Source organism: Balaenoptera ricei, chromosome 20 (genome assembly GCF_028023285.1).
Source record: "Balaenoptera ricei isolate mBalRic1 chromosome 20, mBalRic1.hap2, whole genome shotgun sequence".
NCBI lineage: Eukaryota > Metazoa > Chordata > Mammalia > Artiodactyla > Balaenopteridae > Balaenoptera > Balaenoptera ricei.
Window position 1 is genome coordinate 21,261,787 of NC_082658.1, and position 18,949 is coordinate 21,280,735.

General features: G+C 57.3%; 2 protein-coding genes across 2 annotated transcripts; one reads left to right on the forward strand and one right to left on the reverse strand.

Moving 5' to 3' along the window:
- Window positions 1-1,352: 1,352 nt before the first annotated feature.
- CCR10 (C-C motif chemokine receptor 10) lies at window positions 1,353-2,534 on the reverse strand. Its single transcript, XM_059907169.1, has one exon. It carries the CDS (start codon window positions 2,532-2,534, stop codon window positions 1,395-1,397), a length of 1,140 nt encoding a protein of 379 aa, XP_059763152.1. The 3' UTR covers window positions 1,353-1,394.
- Window positions 2,535-4,134: 1,600 nt separating this feature from the next.
- CNTNAP1 (contactin associated protein 1) lies at window positions 4,135-18,851 on the forward strand. The gene is made up of 24 exons (XM_059907170.1): window positions 4,135-4,271; window positions 5,142-5,243; window positions 5,338-5,531; window positions 5,975-6,122; window positions 6,212-6,415; window positions 7,027-7,211; window positions 7,821-7,964; window positions 8,588-8,849; window positions 9,352-9,501; window positions 9,762-9,933; window positions 10,393-10,499; window positions 10,646-10,765; window positions 11,146-11,349; window positions 11,548-11,704; window positions 11,790-11,917; window positions 12,227-12,412; window positions 13,275-13,496; window positions 13,753-13,992; window positions 14,897-15,250; window positions 15,410-15,537; window positions 15,998-16,091; window positions 16,282-16,527; window positions 16,636-16,683; window positions 17,517-18,851. Exons 1-24 carry the CDS (start codon window positions 4,205-4,207, stop codon window positions 17,783-17,785), a joined length of 4,131 nt encoding a protein of 1,376 aa, XP_059763153.1. The 5' UTR covers window positions 4,135-4,204; the 3' UTR covers window positions 17,786-18,851.
- The last annotated feature ends 98 nt before the right edge of the window (window positions 18,852-18,949 follow it).

Sequence of the window (18,949 nt, forward strand, 5' to 3'; positions counted from 1 at the left end):
GCGCGCGCGTGCGTTGCTGACTCAGCGGCGATTCCTGAGATCACTGGTGGAGGGTTCCAGGTTGGCCCCCAGTGACTGGCGTGTGGGACCCTTTGAAGATCGGCGCTATGTCCGGGACTTCCCTGGATCCTGACCCCTGGAGCCCGTGGTTCTTGGTCTCAGCCGCCGGAGACTCCGAGAAGGAAGGCTAGCCCGAGCTGGGCGCGGCGGGACAGGGCGGGGACGGCAGGCCAGCGCCTCCCTGGAGACATCCCCGCCACGCTCCGCCCCTCTTGCCCTGGGTCCCCAGACTCCAGGCTGGAGTGGTCGGGGCAGCTTGGCTGACCGGATATTAAACTGCGAGAGTTGTCGCACGTGGACACCATCCTGCCTGTCGGGACTGTGTAAAACAAAGACCAGGAATCAATGTCTTTAGAGGCCATCCCAGCCTTGCCCTCGCCCCAGATGAGAGTGGCCTGCGCTGAGACTTCCTAGGGATGGAAACACCACACCATATACTCTCTTCCCTCTCTGGATCCCAGGCCCTTGCCTGCAGGGAAGTTCTTTCCGTTGTCTAACCTCTCTCTCTCCGGCAGGCTCAGTACATTCCCTCTGACCCCGTCCCCAAGGAAGATGGAGAATGGCTGTCACCTCACCCCCACCCCGCCCGTGATAACCACTCTTTGGAAATTTGCAAATTGGAATTCTCTCCTTGGATTTTCTCCAAGGTGAAAAACTGCGACTCAACTTTTCAAATAACTTTTTTCTCTCCACCAGCGAACCTTAGACGGGACTGTAGAGTGGTAATCGAATCCAACCCAAAACGGGAATCTCCTGGCCCCGTTCCTACCCCCACACCAGGCATAGGCACACACACAGTCCCCGACAGCCTCAGCCGGAACATTCCAGAGGCCGGGAACTCGGTACTTGCTAAGGCAGCCATTACTGGATTGCACTCTGGTTGTTAGAAAGCTCTTTCTTACACTATTTCAGGAGGAACGCTCGCCCCTCGGCGCCTGGCAGCTTCCCCACCTCACCTCTGTTGGCAGAGACCGGGTGAAGGTGGAGGGGGTGTCAGTGCCTAGAGCTTTAGCAGGCTTAGCAGCCCCTCACCCCCACCCAGGCTCTCAGCGCCTTCCACTTAGAGCCAAGCGCGGCGGAGTGCGAAGGGGCGGGGCCGGGGGGGGACCCACCAGCTCTGCCCTGCTACAAATCACTTCCAAGCCGGTGACTCAAAAATAGTAACAGTTGTTGGGTTGCCCCTCATTTCCATGTTGTCAGTTTAATGTGCCAAAGTACAGAAGCAATTCCTGAGGTCCCTACCTCTTTCTCAGTGTCCCCCACCTACTCCCCCTTCCCACTACCCTCCCTGGAATCATTTCCTTAGTCCGCCCCCCTCCTCTTGATTCGCAGCCCTAGTAGTCCCAGAAGGAGATACTGTTGGTCTCCGTGGGAGCCGAGCAGGAAGAAAGGCGGGGCCGGCGGGGGCAGCGGCCGCGGTGGTGAGGCCCTGGACTGCAGCCCTGACCCCGTAGCAGCCTCCGCAGGTCCTGGCGGAAGCGCAGGCCCAGAAAGGCGTAGAGCACGGGGTTGAGGCCGCAGCGGGCGAGGGCCAAGCCCCCGGTCACCAGCAGTGCCAGATCCTTGCGCTTGCTGGCGGGGCAGCTCCGCTCGCGGGCCGCCAGGAGGTCGGCAGTATCCAATAGCAGGGCGAGACTGTAGGGCAGCTGCAGCACCACGAAGGCCGCCACCAGGGCCACCACGACGCGCAGCGCGCGCCGGCGCTCGGGCCCCCTGGTGGCCAGCAGCGTGCGGCCCAGGAGCGCGTAGCAGGCCGCCATGACGCCCAGCGGCAGCGCGAAGCCCAGGACCACCTGCGCCACGGCGCTCACCCCCTTCACCGTCTGCGTGAGGCCCTCGGGGAAGATGAGACGGCAGCGCCGCTGGCCTTCTCGCTGCCCGTCCTGGCTGAAAAGGAGAGCAGGCAGCGCCAGGAGCAGCGACAACAACCACACGATGACTGAGACCAAGTGTGCGCGGCCCGGCACCGGGGGCCTCGGTCCAGTTGGGAGGGCCCGCGCGATGGCTACGTAGCGGTCGGCGCTGATACAGGCCAGGAAGAGGAAGCCGGCGTGGAAGGAGGCCGAATAGAGGCCCGAGATGGCGCGGCAGGTGACACTTCCCAGACTCCAGCCCTGCAGAGCCCCGGCTGCGGCAAAGGGCAGGGTCAGAGCCAGCAGAAGGTCGGCCAGGGCCAGCTGGAGCAGGTGCGCGGAGGTGGGCGAGCGGGCAGCGCGTCGGGCCGCCAGGTGCGTGGCCAGGACCAGGCCATTGCCGGCCAGACCCAGCGCAGCCACAGTCAGGGAGACACTGGGTTGGAAGGCCCGACTGAAGGCCTGGACATCGGCCTTGTAGCAGAGTTCTGGCAGCGGCTCAGCCGAGTATGCCTCCTCATCGTCCCCGGAGTAGGGGCCCCAGGAGACCTGGGGAGGCCAAAATGAGAAGAGAGATCTTATGAGACATGCCTCCACCACACACCTCCCCCTCCCACACATGCATTCCAAGCTGGGGGCTCCTGTGTGACCAGGTACAATAGTACAGTACCCGGGGAGAAGACATAAACTCTTCTCCACACTCTTCTTAGCACACCCTCAGACAGGCCTTGGCTTCCCTTGCACCCCTGCTGCCTCTACATCCAGCTTCCTCGGTGGCCTTGAGTGAATCACTTGCTCTTTCTGGTTCTCCAGTTGCCTAATACATAATGTCGAGATTAGAAATCCTGACCAGCCCACCCGGCAGGGTTGTTTGAAATAAGGAAGATAATGAATGTGAAGCATCTGTGCTCTCCATAGGCCAGGTGTCTGTATTATTAGTAAATCTTAGCGCTTCAGTTCCTCTGCAGCGCCCTCTCCTGGAAGAACACCCACATGCAGACTTTGCCTGAGACCTGGTCCCTGGACTCCGTGCTTGGTCTGGAGAGGTTTTCTGTGTCTCCTTTCCCTTCTCCCCTTCTCACCCCCACCTCTAAGCCTCCAGTACAGGTGCACTGAACTACTCATGACAAGGGGGTCGTAAGGGTTGGAGCTCAGGTTTTCTGGGCTCAGTTGGGACCTTAGATCTCTAGGTTCAGCTCATCCTCCCTCTCAACCCCAGTCCCGTCCCCCAACCGCAGCGTCTCATTACCAGCCCTGTCTATCTGGAGGGCCCCTGGTCCCAGAGGGCTCCAGGCATCCTAGGTAGGTCATAGCATGGCAGAGGCCTGGTGCCAGGTAGGGAATCCCATACCTTCACCTTACCCTCCCTCTCTGTAACCGTTCCCCCCCTTCCCCCACTCCCACCTGCTCTGCGGGCTCAGTCCCCATCTCTGGCTACTCGGGTTTCTGAGGTAAAGCCACTGGGGACAGAAGTTAAACTAGTGGGACAGGAAGGAAGGGGCGGGGAGAAGGGCCAAGAGGGCGGTGGGGATTAGGGTCCGTGGGCCCTCTTTACCTAACTTTCCTATTCTACGTCCTAAAAAATAATTTCTCTTTACCGTGCCAGTAGAAAAAGAATGGGTTTTGGAATATCATCGTTTGCTAGCCACCTGTGTGATCTTAAGTAGGTTTTCTGACCTCTCTGAGCCTCAGGTTTTTCATCTGCAAAGTGGAGTGAGGTAAAAATGCAGAATTCACAGGGTGCTGAGGGTGCCTAGCACGGGTGCCTGGAGCATAATTTGCTGTCAGAAAATGTTAGATTCTTTTACTTACTCTTCTCTCCATCTCCAAGCACCCTCCCCTTCCATCTCCCTTTTCTTGGATTTTTCAGGACCCCCTAACCGGCCCTAGCCTCTCTTCCCCTATCCCTGAGGCCACAGTCCCTGTCGGCCTCGGGTTATTCAGGGTATTTCCCGGCGACGGGAGGCTCTCTACCCCCGCCCATTCGCAGCAGGGCTCAGGCGCGCGCTTGCGCGGGGTCCGGGAAAGCGGCGCGTGCCAGGAGAGGGAGGCTGGGGGAGGGGAGAGGTGAGAAGAGAGAGGGTTGAAGGAGAGGCGAGAACAGCGGAGAACCAGGAACAGCACAGAGAGAGACAAGGGAGAAGGGTTAGGGGGAGAGAGGGAAGAGGGAGGGGTGGGTAAGGGGGAGAGAGCCATCCGCTGCGAACCCCAGGAGGAAAGCCCGAGCTGGAACTGGAGCCCTAGCCGGAGACGGGCACTGGGAGGCGGCCGCCGGGATCCGTCAGCCCTGCATGATGCGTCTCCGGCTCTTCTGCATCCTGCTCGCCGCGGTCTCGGGAGCCCGGGGCTGGGGCTACTGTGAGTGCGGGGCTCGCAGGCAGGCGGGGTTGGGCCTGGGAGTCTAAGGTCTGCAGGGCGGGTCCCTCACCGCATTGCGGCTGGGTGGTCGCGGCTCCCTTCCCGGCTGGCGCGCGCTCGTGCGCTTTCATCCTTTCCTGCCTCTCCCCCGCGCTCCGCAATGCAGCTCCGAGGCTGGCGCGCGCGCCCGGCGCTGGGGCTGGGCTCAGAGCTGAAGATAGAGTCGGCCCGGGCGGGGATTTGGGACTGGGATCCAAGCGGGAGCTAGTGCCTGGGTTTGAGGGTTGGGAATAAGGGTGGTGCCAGTGACCGCGCTAGGGTTAAGGTTTTGCCAGGGGCTGGGGCTGGGCTTGGAGCTGGCCCAGGGACCAGGGTTTGGGGCTGAGGCTGGGGCCGGATTTTGGGGTTGGGATCCATGCAGTATTTGGTGACCCTTTATGATGCTAAGGTTGGACGTGGAACTGGTGATGGTGCTTGGACTGGCGGGGGTTGGGACCAAGGCCTGGATTTGGAGTTGGTGCAGGTCTGTGGGTGCTGCTGACTGGGATTGAGGCTAAGGCTGGGGCTGGATTGGTGTCTTGGGGTGACTCAGGTTCTAAAAGATGCTGAGGTTTCGGATTGTGTTTGCGGGTGTACTGAACCGCAACTGGTACTAGGCAGGGTCTGGCCTACGGGTTCTTCCAGAAGAAGAAGGCAGCCTCCCCGAAGTGTGCAGCTGTTGCTGCAGCCCAGGTTGAGGAGATGGTTTAAGTTAGGGCTGGGTCTGCAATGGGGGAGAGAGAAGAAAGAGCTCCGGTTGCTCAGCGTGCTGGGCCTTTGGGAAGACTGGGAGGGGCCACCCTGATCAACATGTCTGTTCCCCCAACCCAGACGGCTGTGACGAGGAGCTGGTTGGGCCCCTGTATGCACGCTCCCTGGGCGCCTCCTCCTACTATGGGCTCTTCACTGCGCCCCGTTTTGCCCGGCTGCACGGTGAGCATGGTGGTGCCCCATGGTGGGGTGGGGGACTCTGGAGGGCTGGAGGTAAATGGGGAGCCAGTGGTGAAAGCCCTTGCCCCTTCTATAGGCATAAGCGGATGGTCTCCCCGGATTGGGGACCCAAATCCCTGGCTCCAGATCGACCTAATGAAGAAGCACCGGATCCGGGCTGTGGCCACGCAGGGCTCCTTTAACTCTTGGGACTGGGTCACACATTACATGCTGCTCTATGGCGACCGAGTGGACAGCTGGACACCGTTCTATCAGCGAGGGCACAACGCGGTACTCCAGGCTCCCTGTGCACACACCTGGGGAACCTTTTCAGCTCTGTGACCTGGGCTGGGCTGGGCACAATCTTGGGGGAAGGGCAGGAGGCGGTGGTGAGGGCACAGACGAGGAGCAGTGACTTCCTCCCCAAGGACTCAGTCCAGAGGGACTGTCGGCTCGCCATGTGTGCAAGATATTCCCAGTGACAGGGTTTAACATACTTCAAGGTAAAATCTGGGAGAGCTTCATGAAGGTGGTGACATCTGAGTTGACCTTTGAGGATATAATGGGACGCTCTAGGCTAGGGAAACTGTGTAAAGCCATGAAGGCAGGGGAGATAAGGAGTGTTTGCCTTCCAGAAGTCGAGATTGGCTAGATGCGACAACTGTGGGCTGGGAGGCTGTGGAGAAACAAGTAGAGAGTGGGGACGTGGTCACTCCTCTTCCCTTGCCCCTCAGACCTTCTTCGGTAACGTGAACGAGTCGGCGGTGGTTCGCCACGACCTGCACTACCACTTCACGGCGCGCTACATCCGCATCGTGCCCTTGGCTTGGAACCCGCGCGGCAAGATCGGCCTGAGGCTCGGCCTCTACGGCTGCCCTTACAGTAAGGGGCGGGCGGGCGGGGGGGTGGGGTGGTGCCCGGGAGACAAAGAGTCTTTCCGGTCCCCAACCCACCTACTGCCCCTCGCGCAGAGTCCGACGTGCTCTATTTCGATGGCGATGATGCCATCTCGTACCGCTTCCCGCGAGGGGTCAGCCGGAGTCTGTGGGACGTGTTCGCCTTCAGCTTCAAGACCGAAGAGAAGGACGGGCTCCTGTTGCACGCCGAGGGCGCCCAGGGCGACTACGTGACACTCGAGCTGCAGGGGGCGCACTTGCTGCTGCACATGAGCCTGGGTGAGCTCAGAGATCCCGGAGTAAAGCCTGAGGCTCTCCTCCCACGTCTCTTGTTGCACCTCCTCCGCGAAGCCGCACACCACTCCTTATCCTTCCCTTCCTTAGTGTTTGGACCAACCCGCCTTTTTCGTGTAAAATTTGGTGCTAGCAAAACACTGGACTCGGGATCAGGAGAAGCGAATTCCAGTCTCAGCTCTACCACCTACCAGCGGGACAAGCACTTCCCCAGTCTGTTTCCTCATTGTAAAAACATTGTATATACGTATACACACACGCCTAAAGCGTTATTGTTTTGTATCTCAATCGCTTTTCATAATATCCACATGGTGAGGTAGAAGCAACTATCGTGTCTCAAGTTTTACTGATAGGAAAACAGAGGCTCAGACAGGTTAAATGGCTTACTCTAAGTCCATACTTGCCAATGGCCACTGCTCCATCCCAGGCTGAGGGTGGTCCAGTCTCTATATGCCCACCTTCCCTGGCTGCCCTGGGCCCTGGGCAGTCCCTCCTCTGTGCTGCCGGCTGCTGCTCTGCCTGGGGGCTAGCTGGGCAGTAGGGCTCGCGTGGGTTCTCCAGGTTCCAGGTCTGACCCCGCCCCTCCCCACCCTCAGGCAGCAGCCCCATCCAGCCAAGGCCCGGTCACACAACCGTGAGCGCTGGTGGCGTCCTCAATGACCAGCACTGGCATTACGTACGTGTGGACCGATTTGGCCGCGAAGCAAATCTCACCCTGGACGGCTACGAGCAGCGCTTCGTGCTCAATGGCGACTTTGAGAGACTGAACCTGGACACCGAGGTGAGCGGAGAGGGGAGGAGCCATTTGGTTAAGTGGGGTGCTGGGTGGGCCGGTGGGGGACAGCACTTTTCTCTACCAGAGGTAAGACTCTGCTTTCGGGTTTCTGAATATGCTAGCAGCTCTTGGGAAACTCCCAGAAAGGCCTGGGTTTTTGTTGTTGCTGCTGCTATTAGCACGCAGATTCCCGGGCTCCACCCCAGAACTACTGAGATGGAGTCTGGAAATCTGGATTTGGGGGATCGGGCAAGATGAGAAAATTGGCCCCTTCAGGCCCTGATCTACAGATAAAGAATCTCAGACAGGTTCATTGACTTACCTAAGGGCATGCAGCCAATTTGTGGTGGAGTCAGGGCTAGAACCCAAGCCTGGGGAGGCCCAGCGAGCTTCCAGCTTCAATACCGATACTGGGGCAATGTGTGTCTCAAGTCTTATAAAACTCAATCTGCCTGGAGCGTGGGAAAGTGTACGGCGGGGGAGCGCGAGAAAGGCGCGCGCGCTGCCATGCTTATCGACTCAGTGGAAAAACTTCTGGAAACTTCACTATTGATCCTGATGGGAGTGGCCCCCTGAAGCCATTTGTAGCGTACTCACTCCTCACTCCGCCCGCAGATGTTCATCGGGGGTCTGGTGGGCGCTGCGCAGAAGAACCTTGCCTATCGGCATAATTTCCGCGGCTGCATGGAAAACGTAATCTTCAACCGAGTCAACATCGCGGACCTGGCCGTGCGGCGCCATTCGCGGATCACCTTCGAGGCCAGTGGGCAGGGGGATCTGGGAGGACGGGGCGTCAAAGCCGCTTGGAGCCAAGAGGTGGAGTGGGAAGAGATATTGCGAATCATGTAAAAGCCGAGGACCCGTCTCCCCAGCCAGATGCTCAAGTGGGGGTGATGGTGTCATCACTGACTCACAGGAGGTGCAAAAGGCCAGCTCCCAACCCCCCAGTTAAAAGCTGTGGTCCGGTCTAAGCATCTCCTCAATTATAACTGAGGAAAATAAGGTGTAGCGACCCTGAGTGGCTCCGCCAGGGGTCACGCAGCTGCGCAGGGGCTGAGGAGGGACTTGAACCCAGGGCTGTTTCGGTGTGTGGGTGTGGGTGCTCCCCCCACCCCAACTCAGGAGCGTAATCAGGCACTGCTGCCAGGAAGCGGGCGGGAAATTGCCTCTCCACGCTGGAAGGAAGGGAAGGAGCGGTCGCCCCTGGAGACGATGTAGATCAGGATAGAATCCTGAAGGCCGACTTGGTGGCTGGAGACCTCCTCCACAGCTGGACATATTTCTGGGGGAGTTGGGGAGGTGCACCCAGGGAACCTCACTCCTCACAGAGGTGGGGCGGGGCATCGGCTCGGGTGCTGAGGGATCCTCACTTTCCTCCCTAGGGTAAGGTGGCATTCCGTTGCCTGGACCCGGTTCCTCACCCCATCAACTTTGGAGGTCCTCACAACTTCGTGCAAGTGCCTGGCTTCCCTCGCCGAGGCCGCCTCGCAGTCTCTTTTCGCTTCCGTACCTGGGATCTCACCGGGCTGCTACTTTTCTCCCGCCTGGGGGATGGGCTGGGCCATGTGGAGCTGATGCTCAGTGAAGGGCAGGTCAATGTGTCCATCGTGCAGACTGGCCGAAAGAAACTTCAGTTTGCTGCTGGTGAGGGGTGGAGGGAAGGGGGAGGCACAGGGAGGCCAGAGAAGGGCAAAGAGCAGAGGAGTCTGTAGGCCTGGACTGAGGCCTTTGCACACTGGAGAGGGGTGAGGGAGTGAAGGGAGGGAGCAGGGCAGGAGGTCCCAGGGCCCTGGGAAAAGGTGGGAGCGGATGGAGGCTGCTGGGAGTTGGGAGGGCGGGGCAGATCTGAGGAGCTAAGGGTGCCAGGAGAAGCAGGAAGGCTGAGAATCCTGGTACTCTCCAGTTCCGGAGGGTCTCTGGAGGTGTCATTCAGTTATGACTTTTGTGTCAGCCACTGGGGTTCCACACAGTGAAGAGAGACATTCAGAGATGTCACCACTCAGGTTGATGAGTGTAAAAATGGGAGGCACATAGGCTACTGTTAGGACACAGAGTGGGGTCGCTGCCTCCCCGCTCTAGGTTCTCTTCTAGAACGTGGTGCCCCCCTCCCCCCCCCCCCACCACACCATCCTCCTGTCCTGTCCAGGGTTCCGCCTGAATGATGGCTTTTGGCACGAGGTGAATTTTGTGGCACAGGAAAACCATGCAGTCATCAGCATTGATGATGTGGAGGGGGCAGAGGTCAGGGTCTCATACCCACTGCTGATCCGGACAGGAACCTCATACTTCTTTGGAGGTAAGTGGAGGCCGACCTGGCTAGACCCCTGTCTCTGGGTGGGAAGGCCCCATCTAAGTCCACCCAGACAGGGCTACATGGAGAGTTTTTTGTAGCAGTAAATCCCTCTTGTCCCTCTGGGGCCTTGGGGACTGGAAGGTCACTGTCATTGTCTACTAGCCCCCTTCCTTCCTTCATGTCTGGCTCTCCCTTGGCATCTCCCTGGGGGAGGGTTGCTGGAGTCTCCCCTGGGGAGGGCCTCACAGGGGTGGTTGCTCCAGGTTGTCCCAAGCCAGCCAGTCGATCGGGCTGCCACTCCAACCAGACGGCGTTCCATGGCTGCATGGAGCTGCTCAAGGTGGATGGTCAACTGGTCAACCTGACTCTGGTGGAGGGCCGGCGGCTTGGATACTATGCTGAGGTCCTCTTTGACACATGTGGCATCACTGATAGGTATCCAGAAGCCCCTCTCCCTACAAGAGGTGACCCCTCCAAAGCCCTCTTCCATGGTTTCCCAGTGATGAGAATGGCCTTTCTCAATGATCTCCCTTCTCCTGGTCCCAGCTGCTAAGTCCCACCTGGGGATGATTCCTCCTTGACCTCTCACCTCCTATTTCTTCCCTTAAAGTGACACATGCTCAGAATGGAAATGAAGCATCTGTTTTTGGTCCTAGAGGGTTTTATTTGGGGGGTGGGGGAAGTAAGGCATTATTTATTCCTTTGCGGAAGGGGAAACAGTCGTACTTGAGCCCTGAGGCCTGCCTAATGCCCCAGCATTTAAGCTTGTTAGATGGAGTATGTCTCACTGGGTTTTGGTGCTCCCAGGAGCTGGGAGTGAAGCTTGTAAGGATCAGACCCTACTCTCAAGCTCCCCATAAGGCTCCTTCCCTCGGTGCTGACCCCCTCACCTAGGTGCAGCCCTAATATGTGTGAGCATGACGGACGCTGCTACCAGTCTTGGGATGACTTCATCTGCTATTGTGAACTGACAGGCTACAAGGGGGAGACCTGCCACCAACGTAAGCCAGCTGGGGTGTGGGGGAGAGTCAGAGACAGGGGAGGTCAGGAGGTTTCTGGCAATCATGAGGCTGCCAGAGATGGTGGGGCTGGCCCTCCTAGCCTCCTGACCCTATAATTGCCTTTTCCCCACCTCACCACCGACCAGCTTTGTATAAGGAATCCTGTGAGGCTTATCGGCTCAGTGGGAAAACTTCTGGCAACTTCACCATTGATCCTGATGGGAGTGGCCCCCTGAAGCCATTTGTAGTGTACTGTGATATCCGAGGTAAGTGGCTCTGATGGGTGGCGGAGGGGCAGCTGACAAGGCAATGTGGGAGTGTGGGGGAAATGGAAGGATGGAAGGGAGGACAGGGGCCAGTAAGATTAAACGGTGGTGGGGGTAAAGGAGGACAGAAGGGGGTAGGGGACACTCAGGGATTTGTAATCTAGCCTTGCAGGTAGATTCCAGCTTCCTGATCCATTCCAGCTGTCTCATCTCCGGCCTGTGACGTTGGGGGCCTAGAGCTGGGCTGGAATGGAGCTGCTGGCCACGTTTATTGGCTCTGGATTGCAGTAGTGGTGCTGCGGGGGGGCAGGGAGATGGGTAGGGAGATGGGTAGGGAATGCCCGTCTCCAGCCACAGCTCTGCCTCATCCCCTCCCCCAGAGAACCGGGCCTGGACAGTTGTGAGGCATGACAGGCTGTGGACAACTCGGGTGACAGGTTCTAGCATGGAGCGGCCATTCCTCGGGGCCGTCCAGTATTGGAATGCATCCTGGGAGGAAGTCAGTGCCCTGGCCAATGCTTCCCAGCACTGTGAACAGTGGATTGAGTTCTCCTGCTACAATTCCCGGCTGCTCAACACTGCAGGTTAGGGCGGGGGTGGGGAGGGCAAGGGGGAGAGCTGGAGGAGAGACCAGTGGGGTCTGGGAGAAGAGGATTAGAGGGTTGAAGGGAGCCCTGGGCTACAGGATTCAAGAAAGGGTCTGGGCTGGTTGGAAGGGTGAGAGAGGAGCCCGGAGGCTAATGGAGGGCAGGGCCTGGAAACTGCCTGCACCTCTTCCCCAGGAGGCTACCCCTATAGCTTCTGGATTGGCCGAAACGAGGAGCAGCACTTCTACTGGGGTGGCTCGCAGCCCGGCATCCAGCGCTGTGCCTGTGGTCTGGACCGGAGCTGTGTGGACCCTGCTCTACACTGTAACTGTGATGCCGACCAGCCCCAGTGGTAAGGGGGGCAGAGGGACAGGGCTTTCAGGACGCCAGGGACAGCTGAGCGGCAGAGGCTGAGCCACCGCATCCTGTCCCCACAGGAGAACCGACAAGGGCCTGCTGACTTTTGTGGACCATTTGCCTGTCACTCAGGTGGTGGTGGGGGACACGAACCGTTCCAGTTCTGAGGCCCAGTTCTTCCTGAGGCCTCTGCGCTGCTATGGTGATCGTGAGTGACAGACCCTTTTTGTGTACCCTCCCAGGGTCAGCTCTCCAGTTTCCAAAATCTAGGCTACCTGATCCACTGGGAGTCTCTAGGACACACTGCCAGACACCCCAGCTCCTGGTGTGATATGCCCACACCTGTGTTGTTCCTTGGCACCTTCCCCGGCACCTTCCTCTCTTTCATTACGCGCCTTAAGTTTCCCTGGGGACCCCTAGCTGTCCCCTTTTGCCCTGTCTCCCCCCGACCTGAGGCTGCCTTACTCCTCTCCCCTCCTACCTCGCTGACAAGGCCGTCCTCCATCTGGTTTTGTAGGAAATTCCTGGAACACCATCGCCTTCCACACTGGGGCTGCACTGCGCTTTCCCCCAATCCAGGCCAACCACAGCCTTGATGTCTCCTTCTACTTCAGGACCTCGGCTCCCTCGGGAGTCTTCCTAGAGAATACAGGGGGCCCTTACTGCCAGTGGCGCCGACCTTACGTGCGGGTGGAACTCAACAGTGAGCAGGCAGACGTTGCCGGGGGATGACGATCCCTGGGGAGGTGTGGGGTGGGTGGAGGCTGGGGCAAGCGATAAGGGGTAAGACGCCCCTCTGCGAGGCAGCATGGAAAGGGCTTCAGAGGGCGCTGGCTTCTACACCCAGCTCTGTGTTGATAGCTGGCTTCGTGACCCTGAGCGCCCACTTAGCCTCTCTGGGCCTTAGGTCCCTGACTTGTAGGGAAGCTGGACTCCTCGGCGGGTGGGGCCTTCTACCTGATGAGCTATGCTTCTAACCTGAGAAGTGGGGCTGGGAAGCTGGCTCCAGGGATCTGAGATTTGGGAGAGACCAGGGATATGAGGATTTTTTCTTTTTTTATACATTTATTTATTTTTGGCTGTGTTGGGTCTTCGTTGCTTCGCGCGGGCTTTCTCTAGTTGCGGTGAGCGGGGGCTGTTCATCGTTGCGGTGCGCGGGCTTCTCATTGCGGGGGCTTCTCTTTGTTGTGGAGCACGGGCTCTAGGCACACGGGCTTCAGTAGTTGTGGCACGTGGGCTCAGTAGTTGTGGCTCACGGGCTCTAGAGCGCAGGCTCAGTAGTTGTGGCGCACGGGCTTAGTTGCTCCGCGGCATGTGGGATCTTCCCGGACCAGGGCTTGAACCCGTCTGCCCTGCGTTGGCAGGCAGATTCTTAACCACTGCATCACCAAGGAAGTCCGGGGTATGAGGTTTTAAGCAGTTTATGGGTCTTGTCCCAGGCTGTAGACAGATTGGAGGGACATTCAAGGAGCTCCAAAGGGTGAAGAAGAGGGGTTGTATCAGGTGAACCTGTGAGGGATCTTGGAGGTCTGAGTCCTCTCCCCCTCACCCCCAACGTTGTCCAGCATCCCGGGATGTGGTCTTCGCCTTCGACGTGGGGAATGGGGATGAGAACCTGACAGTGCACTCAGATGACTTCGAGTTCAACGATGACGAGTGGCACCTGGTCCGGGCTGAAATCAATGTAAAGCAGGCCCGGCTCCGCGTGGATCACCGGCCTTGGGTGCTGCGGCCGATGCCCCTGCAGACCTACCTCTGGCTGGAGTACGACCAGCCCCTCTATGTTGGTGAGCAGCAGCCCAGAGGCAGGGCTGAAGCCTCTGACACCTTCCCCTCCTCTCAAGGCCACTCTCCTTGTTTCCAGGAACCCTGTGTCTTAGGTCCCGATCGCCTCGACCTCAGACTGAGCCAAAGGCTCACCTTTCCTCTCCAGTCCCTGGCATCTATTCCGTTCTTCTAGCCCCCTTGGCTCCCTTCTGAACCCCAATGCTTATCCCTGTCTCTGGCTCTACACCCATTTCTTGACCTGCCCACCTTCCCCAGGATCTGCAGAGCTTAAGAGGCGGCCCTTCGTGGGTTGCTTGAGGGCTATGCGTCTGAATGGAGTGACTCTGAACCTGGAGGGCCGTGCCAATGCCTCTGAGGGTACCTCACCCAACTGCACGGGCCACTGCGCCCACCCCCGGTTCCCCTGTTTCCATGGAGGCCGCTGCGTGGAGCGCTACAGCTACTACACCTGTGACTGTGACCTCACGGCTTTTGATGGGCCATACTGCAACCACGGTTAGTGCTGCTGGTTATGGGAGGACAGGGAGCCATGGGGCATAATGGGATGTAGAGAGGGCAGGAAAGGAAGGAGGACACAAAGACAGCATCAGGGAAAACTGTGGTCGTCCTGGGCTCCTGAGCTCTGAGCTGGGGCAGTCAGGCAGTTGAAGATGTTGGGTGACTCCAAAGGCATAAAGTGGGGCAAGGAAGGGATGGTACAGCTAGCTGGCACTAAAAAGATCAAAAGCAACAAGCAAATAACTTCCCCATCTTCCCACTGTCACCAAGGGAACACAGGTCACCCCCCTTGCAAGAATATCCCCCTCAGGCTGCACGATGCCCTCCTATGCCATTTCCTATTTGACAATCGCTGCACTCCTAAAACATGTCTACAACCTGGTTCTTGGTTAAGGCAAGCCTTGACATTCACCATAGCAAGATTCTGCACATACACCCAGACTGCAGCCTCCCTAAGGCTGGTCTAGGAGGATGCGTGAGCAGGGAGGTCACTGGGTGGGAGAAGTCTGGTAAGGTAGGGAGATACAGGGACTAAGGGACTGACAGAAGACCTTTGGTTTTGGTTCGGAAGTGTGAGTAGTGGCCTGATGGGCGTATGTTGTCTCGATTCTAATCTTGACTGTCCACTTACTGTGTATCCCTAGGCAAGTAGCTACCCACTTCTGAGCCTCACTTTCCCCAGCTGTAAAACGCAGGGGTTGGATTAGATGACCTTTTACATTTCCCATGATTTTAAGATTCCATTCCGTGACACAGGGGTGCCAGAGGACCTAAAAGTGAATGGAGATGGGTTGTGGTGGTGGCTGAAACTGGAAACACGCGCCAGAGGGTGTGTGTGGATGACATATACAGTGTCTGACTGTGGGAACGGGGGCCCTGACCTCACTACCTCTGCCTTCAGACATTGGCGGTTTCTTTGAGCCGGGCACCTGGATGCGCTATAACCTCCAGTCAGCGCTGCGCTCCGCAGCCCGCGAGTTCTCCCACATGCTGAGCCGGCCAGTGCCGGGCTACGAGCCCGGCTACATCCCCGGCTACGACACTCCCGGCTACGCGCCCGGCTACCACGGCCCTGGCTACCGCCTGCCGGACTACCCGCGGCCTGGCCGGCCGGTGCCGGGCTACCGTGGACCAGTCTATAATGTCACTGGAGAGGAGGTGTCCTTCAGCTTCAGCACCCACTCCGCCCCCGCCGTCCTGCTCTACGTCAGCTCCTTTGTGCGTGACTACATGGCTGTGCTCATCAAGGAAGATGGTAAGCCCCCCGAGGCTCTCGCGCTCAATTCCAGCTGCCTCTGGGTGCCCTCCATTCTCGTAACCATCGATTGACCAATACAAGGGCTCAAGCGCTCTCTCAAGATGGGGGCTTCGGGAGCTGAGAGGAGACCCCCTCTTCCTCCTCCCCACCCTACAGGGACCCTGCAGCTGCGCTATCAGCTGGGCACCAGCCCCTACGTCTACCAACTAACCACGCGCCCCGTAACTGACGGCCAGCCCCACAGCGTCAACCTCACCCGGGTCTACCGCAACCTCTTCATCCAGGTGCGTGCAGGGGGAGGGGGACAAGGGAGGCGGGCCGGTTCAGACCGTAACCTCGCCATCTAGGTTGCGGCAGTGGGAAATGCCAAACGTTTAGCATTTGTAGAGCACGTTCCAACTTACAGAGGATGTTCATGTGTGTTATCTCATGGGACCTCACAACCGCTCTGTGAGGGAGTTCAGGTAGGCAGCTCTTCTTCTTATCTTTGTTTGACAAATCACTAAAGGGGCTCAGACAGTAAAGTGGTGTTCCCAAAGTCAAACCACCGTTAAGCTGCGAAGACAGGGCTCAAAACCAGGTTGTTGGGTTTTTAATACCAAATCCTATGTCTGGGTCCAGCGGTTGCCCACCCGGGACTGAGCTAGGACTCACCACCAACTGGGAGAGGAGAGTTCCAGCCTGGTCTGGGCTACGTCTGCCCCCGGTTCGCCCTCCCTCATCTCCTTTCCCCTCCCCACTCAGGTGGACTACTTCCCCCTGACAGAACAGAAGTTCTCACTGCTGGTGGACAGCCAGCTGGACTCACCCAAGGCCTTGTATCTGGGGCGCGTTATGGGTAAGCTGGGGCTCAGAGGGCGTTTGGGGTAAGGAGCTGTGGGTGAAGTCCCTGGAGCCCAGAGGGGAGTGAAGGATGGGGAGTGGCACTGAAGGTGCTGATAAAGAGGAGTGGGAACCTAGCGATGGTGAGAGGGGGCAGGGCTATTGGTGGTCCAAGCCCATTTCTTTCTGGGCTGCCTCTCCCTCAGAGACGGGAGTGATTGACCCGGAGATCCAGCGCTACAACACACCAGGTTTCTCAGGCTGCCTGTCTGGTGTCCGATTCAACAATGTGGCTCCCCTCAAGAGCCACTTCCGAACACCTCGACCCATGACCTCGGAGCTGGCTGAGGCCCTTCGCGTTCAGGGAGAACTGTCTGAGTCTAACTGCGGAGCCATGCCACGTCTCGTCTCAGAGGTGCCACCTGAGCTGGACCCCTGGTATCTGCCCCCAGGTACATCCCTGGGACACAGTAAAGGAAGGGAAGAGAGGGACAACAGGGAAAGGAAATGACTCTTAACCTGGAGGTGGCTTCTCTTAACTGGTGCTTTCTCTTTTTCAGACTTCCCATACTACCACGATGACGGATGGGTTGCCATACTTTTGGGCTGTGAGTAGCACAGTCACTACCCTGACCTCCTCATTCTACCCTCTGGCTGTCAGCGTTGCCTCCCTGCCCCGTATCCTCAGGGCTGAGGGGTGGTGAAGGCACTAGGTGCATGGTGGTGCCCAGAAGGATGAGACAGGCTATGCTGAAGGTAGCTGATAATCAGGTTGGAGATTTTTAAATGTTTGAGGATGCTATAGACTTTTAATTGAAATGAAATATCAAAATGGGGCTCAAGCTTTTACAGTGATGTGCCCATCAATGCCTGATCCCATATACTTCTCAGTGGTAGTCCATTGCTGGTCACATTTGACTTTATGACTTTGTGGGTCAGATAATTTCCACTTCCTGATGAGCAGCTTAAGTCACATGCTTATCTGTTGGATCATGGTCATTATGTTCCACCAAAGTCAGGTGTTCAATATCTAAAAGGTCCCAGAATTAGGCAGGAACTGTTTATTAAAAGGAGCTTTACTGCACTATAAAAAGGTAAATTTTATGGTACGTAAACTGTATCTCAATAAAACTGTTATAAGAAAATGAAAAAATAAAATGAGGCTAAAGCTAAGGGATGAGGAAATGGGGGTGCAGTAACATCGAGAGAGATGAGAAATTGGGGTAAGTACCAGGGATGTGGAAAGAGAATGTTAGAAACAGAAGATGGCAGGGGATAAGCCAGGAATTTAGACCTACCAGATACTTAAGAATGGCTTGATGTGGCCATACAGCTGATGCTCTTGTCCACGTATGCTTTAGGCCAAAAGCATACACATGTGTATGTATATAGGTGAAACCCCAAAGATCTGCCCTGAATTGTTCCTTTTTTTCTCTTTCAGTTTTGGTGGCCTTCTTGCTGCTGGGGTTGGTGGGAATGTTGGTGCTCTTCTATCTGCAAAATCATCGCTACAAGGGCTCCTACCACACCAATGAGCCCAAGGCCACTCACGATTACCACCCTGGCAGCAAACCTCCCCTACCTACTTCAGGCCCAACCCAAGCCCCAGCCCCGGCCCCAACACCAGCTTCTACCCAAGTTCCAGCCCCAGCCCCTGGCCCCCGGGACCAAAACCTACCCCAGATCCTGGAGGAGTCCAGGTCTGAATGAATCAGGAGAAGGGCTTCAGGGACCAAGTCCATCTCCTCCAAATTCCCCAATTCCTGCCTCTACCCCACCCTGTCAGGGACATTTGGCTCCTCTTAGCTGGCTCTGCTCATCCAGAGGATTTCCCTCCTGCCAAGTTTGGTGGGCAGAGCTACAGATGGGACCAAAGGGAGTGGCTGAGCCTCACTGCCTAAACCAATGCCCTGCCCATCCCCATCTCCCCAGGCTCCTGGTTGTTTGCCTGCCCCAAAGAAGCCTCATGGGGTTGAGACAGGCCCTTCCTGCCATCCCTGTCCCAGCTGCTGCCAGGGATTAACAACAGAGTGCAGGGGAGATTAACTGCCTCCCTTCAAATATTCAATCTCAGCAGGGACAGATGTGTGGGATTGCAGGGATGCACGGGGTATGGGGGGAGGAGGCTGCTAAATCATACCCCCCAGCCTCCCCCCTCCCCTGCAGAACATCTTCCATCTGCTTCCACTCAACTGGGGATTAGGGAGGGCTTCACTGATGTCTCCCACCCCCCGTTTTTTGTTTTCTACAGAGACCGAGAGGCCTCAGTTTAGCACCTTAGTACCTCCACTGCTTTACATGCTTTAGCCAAAGCCATAAGAAACTTGCAATGTAGAGAGAATAACGCAGACACACTGACTAGCCAGCCCTCTACTCTTCTTCCTCCCTCTTCCAAGATATGCAGTAGCCTTGGTGCCTGTCCAAAGGCTTGGCCCCCCCTCTCCAATGCATGAGGAGCCCTCTTTCCTCCGCTCAGAGATGCTGCTTCGTTTGCCCAGGAGGTCATGTTCTTTATATATATTTTTTGTTGCAAAGTCTCTCTCTAGAGAAACTCTATATATTACTCTAATTTTTTAAATTATCAGTTTATATATAAAAGAAAAAATCAATCGACTGTCCTGTCCTGTGCTGTGCCCACGGTCTGTAGTGTGCTTCTCCTGTGCTGGAAGTCTCATGAGGTCTGCTGGTCATTCACCCAAGCCTGATCCGGCCTCCACTCTGAAGCTGTGCTCTCAGACTCGGAGCTGTTCTAATAAAGCAGAGTGACAGAGCCTAAGTCTGTGTGTGGTAGCTGGCGTCGTGGTTAGGGCACAGTGGGATGATGTTAAGGGAGCTAATCTGACGGCTCCAGAAACTCTATGGGGAGCACTCAAA